Raw genomic sequence first — 4,103 nt, forward strand, 5'->3', positions numbered from 1 at the left:
CTAAAAAATTGACCAAACGCACCATGACAGTTTTTAAGAATGAAACCAAGCATTAGAAAGAAAAATATTTTCTGAAAAATGACTCATTTTCCATTAATAATTTTCCTGCTTTTCAAACATAGCCTTAGTGAAATAAGAGAAAATAAGACAAACTAAAATGATGAATTTAAAATTTCTACACAATATTTGGGCTAAATTGTAATTACAAAATGAATGTAAAAGCCCTAAATGCCCTTGGCCCCTTGCACAGCATGACAGCTTCTGCCCATTTCCATAATTTCCTTCTTCACTTCATCTACGCTTCCAAATTAGGCAACCATAGCAAACATTTCCATTCATCTCCTTCGTCACTTCCAATTAGTGCAACCATAGCAGATATTTCAAGACGAATTTCAGGGGCGCAATATTCTAACAGCCTGAAATTATGGAGAAGCAGTGATCGAAAGCATGTTTCACCGCCGACTTTTGCTATTATATTCGCCAAATCAAACTAAAAGAGAAAATCATTAAACAAATATTATCATTGAAACAGTTGAAAGTAGTCAAATCAGCTAATTTTTGAGTTGAACACTTGAAGTCTTGAACCTTGATTTTGTTTCAAATTCTGAAATTTCGGCATTATTATAGTAATTGAATGATTAAATCATGGTGAAGTACTTTTGTGATAAAACAATGGCGGAGAAGGGTATTTCCGTAAATAACTCACCATGAAAGGATTGGTTTTATTCTTGTCTTCTTCGCCACTGTTTCTTCTCTCTCTATAACCACCAACCGCCAGCAGAAGAAGAAGAAAAACAGCTCACACAGTCTTCACCCGACGCCTCCTCCCTGCCTATATATACACTTACCTATAGATCTAGAGAGAGAAAACCGAGAGATCTAGACCGAGAAAATCGTTCCCTAATCCATTCATTCCCCTTCTCCACTCCACAGCCACAGACGACGGTTCTCCCTCGTCTCCGGTCTCTCACCGCCTCTGCGCTTCACGCCCTCCGCCCTCGCTCCTCAGTCCTCACATCCTCAGACGGTCAGACACTCAGATCTCACTGCACCGACTCAGCCACTTTGCGGTTCTGCCTCACTGAGACACTGTAAGGTAAATTTTTAGTTTTTACATATTAAAATTAAAAGGGATTTCATACATTATATGCTGTCATTGCTTTAATTGTTCATTAATATTTGAAATTTTAATGTGTTTGGACATATGTTATTTGTAAATTTTTGTACAGTGTGTTTGAAATAAAATTGTTCATTTTATGATTAATTAAGTGTTTAACCAGTATAATAGATTAATTGTATAAACAATTTTGGGCGTTGAGTGTTGACTGGAGTACTGCTGTACTGGACACTGGACACTGGGTTTATAAATTGAGCCTTTGAAATGAACTCTTTTTGGCACTTTGGCAATTGTCAATGTGTTTGTTAGTGTGTACTGTCATTACTGTGTTTAGACTTGGCAGTTGGCTACTTGGCATTGGCAATTTGACTTTGTAGTATTACACTATTACTGTATTTGGATTTGGATTAGTATCTTTGCGACTTTGGCTCTTTGCATGTCATATGATATTTGGAGACTTGGAATTATTTTGGACTTGCGGATAGTTATATTTTAGTTTTAAAAATTTTCAAGTGTAGTTTTATATTTAATTTGGATTTGGAATTATGTAGACCGAGAAAATTGTTCAGATTGGAGACACAGGATGAGGGAACAGGTGACCGACACTACCTCCGTGGCGTCTCCTCCGCCCCAGGCCCTGCTAGAGCGGCTCAAAGACTATGGCCAAGAAGATGCTTTTGCCCTCTGGGATGAGCTCTCCGCCGACGAACGCGACCTTCTCGTCAAGGACATTGAGGTCATTTCCCCATCCTATCACTGATTCATTATCGTTTCAGTTATCTTTTCATGTCGTAGCTCGTCAATTTGAATTTTGCTTACTTTGGAACTTCCCTCCTCACTAATTGAAGGCAAAATTGGAAGTCTGGATTTAATTTTGATTTTAAAACCATTTTTGTAGTAAAAGATTAGCCTTGAATTTTTTTTCATCGGAATGTGAATGTTTATATGGTCAAGGCTGTGTTATTTTTATATGGAAGAAATGATGTTACAGATTTAGATTTTGGATGATCTTTTACTATGTAGAAGAATGAGTTATAGTCCTTAATGTATTTTCTATAACTATGGAATGCAATTGTGTCGGTTGTTATATATATAGAAACGCATATCCGAACTTGTAAAGATTAGTAACAGTAAGGTTCTTAGCTTTGCAGAACATAGATCTCCCAAGGATTGATAGGATCATACAATGCTCCTTTCGCTTTCAAGGTCTGTGCTCTCAACTTTGTTCATTTCTTGTCATGTAGCTCAATAGTTTTTCAATTCCAGAGCATCTAATTTTACCTTATATTTTGGGGCTAAAACTTAAAGGCCTCCCAGCAGCAGCAATAGAGCCAGTGCCAGAAAGCTGCGTGTCCACAGTGGAGGAACGAACAGTGGAGGATAGAGATAGATGGTGGAATATGGGTATGAAGGCCATTGCTGAAGGAAAACTGGCTGTGTTGCTCCTGTCTGGTGGGCAGGTAAGATGCTGATCAATTGTTGTTGATATGTCATTACAGCTGGACCTTTATGCTTGCTTAAAGTAGTTGCAGCATTTATGCCTCTGTTGGAGTAGGAGACAAGTATAATATTTTAAAGGTTAAAAATATCATACTTATCAATTACTACACCTAATAAATTGTAAGGAGTTTGCTGCCTCCTCCCCCAATAGTGGGAACATATTATTCATTCTAAGGATACTTATGTTGCAATATGCAAGTGGTCATATATCTGTCCACAAAGTGGCTTTGTTTTTTTTCTTATGTGTACAATCACATGTCTTTTCATTTAGGTTCTCTCTTGGGTTGTTCTTACTGCTTTTTTTGTTTTTGTTTTTGTTTTTTTTTCCATATAACTTCTGGTGCAGGGAACTCGACTTGGAAGCTCAGATCCAAAAGGATGTTTCAGTGAGTAATTTCATTTTCATTTGATTTTGTCAAGCAATCTTCATTGCTTTGTTGGCAGTTCAACCAGAGAGGAGGAATATGTGATTCAATCAATATTTCCAATCTTTCTGCAAAAGATTCACATGGAATTACATGTTCTCTCCATCTGTGCTTCACCATACTTGGGTTTCTAATATGTATTCCATTAACAAATGAATGCTTTCAATTCTTTTATATTACATTTTTTGGAACTTCGTGATTTTTCTGAAACCTCTCCAATTCCATTAAAATCAAAGGTGAGAGAAGCATATATTTATATCCTTTCCTTTTCATGGCAGATATTGGACTTCCGTCTGGGAAATCACTTTTCCAAATCCAAGCTGAGAGAATGTTGCGTGTCCAAAGATTAGCAGCTAGATCAGCAAATGAAGGTGAGCATCTTCTTCAATTCCCAGCTGGATGTTAATTGACTTAATTCACAGATGCTTCTAAGCGGTACATAATTTGCAGGTGCTGGCATTGTTCCAATTCATTGGTACATTATGACTAGTCCATTCACAGATGAACCAACACGCAAATTTTTTGAAAGTCATAAATATTTTGGCCTTGATGAAGATCAAGTAATTACTCTTAATTTATTATGTTCTTTGGTGTTTAGTTGCATATCTTTTCATTTATTTTTGGGCACTTGGAATGAAAGGAACTGTTTTTGGATGCAGGTTACATTCTTCCAGCAGGGCACGATTCCATGTGTCTCAAAGGATGGAAGATTTATTATGGAGACTCCATATAGCGTATGGTGATTTCTTTCCTATCACAATAAAAATGTTTGTTTGCACCTCATAGGCTTAGAGTTACATGCCACATTTCCTTGCAACAATATATTAATGTGTCCGCTGATCATATGGAAACCATTGTGACGTTTTTGTAGGCATATAGTTAGTTAGTTGTTTCCCAAGCAAAATTGACTAATCCCCCCCCCCCCCCCCCCCCCCCCCCCCCCCCCCCCCCCCCCCCCCCCCCCCCCCCCCCCCCCCCCCCCCCCCCCCCCCCCCCCCCCCCCCCCCCCCCCCCCCCCCCCCCCCCCCCCCCCCCCCCCCCCCCCCCCCCCCCCCCCCCCC

General features: G+C 39.1%; 1 protein-coding gene across 2 annotated transcripts in view; it reads left to right on the forward strand.

Annotated features, from left to right (window-relative positions):
- The first annotated feature begins 746 nt into the window (after positions 1 to 746).
- The window catches only part of LOC116032441 (UDP-N-acetylglucosamine diphosphorylase 1-like), an 8,194-nt gene continuing 4,837 nt past the window's right edge, over positions 747 to 4,103 (forward strand). Inside the window, exons 1-8 of one of the 2 annotated variants that reach the window (XM_031275001.1) lie at positions 747 to 1,096; positions 1,669 to 1,853; positions 2,269 to 2,323; positions 2,426 to 2,577; positions 2,964 to 3,003; positions 3,321 to 3,413; positions 3,493 to 3,602; positions 3,702 to 3,776. In XM_031275001.1, the coding sequence (XP_031130861.1) occupies positions 1,701 to 1,853; positions 2,269 to 2,323; positions 2,426 to 2,577; positions 2,964 to 3,003; positions 3,321 to 3,413; positions 3,493 to 3,602; positions 3,702 to 3,776 (678 nt within the window). In that variant the 5' untranslated portion in view covers positions 747 to 1,096; positions 1,669 to 1,700. The remainder of the gene's footprint in view (positions 1,097 to 1,668; positions 1,854 to 2,268; positions 2,324 to 2,425; positions 2,578 to 2,963; positions 3,004 to 3,320; positions 3,414 to 3,492; positions 3,603 to 3,701; positions 3,777 to 4,103) is intronic. The other variant, XM_031275002.1, reaches the window with a different exon arrangement.

This window comes from Ipomoea triloba, chromosome 10 (assembly GCF_003576645.1).
Source record: "Ipomoea triloba cultivar NCNSP0323 chromosome 10, ASM357664v1".
Taxonomy (NCBI): Eukaryota; Viridiplantae; Streptophyta; class Magnoliopsida; order Solanales; family Convolvulaceae; genus Ipomoea; species Ipomoea triloba.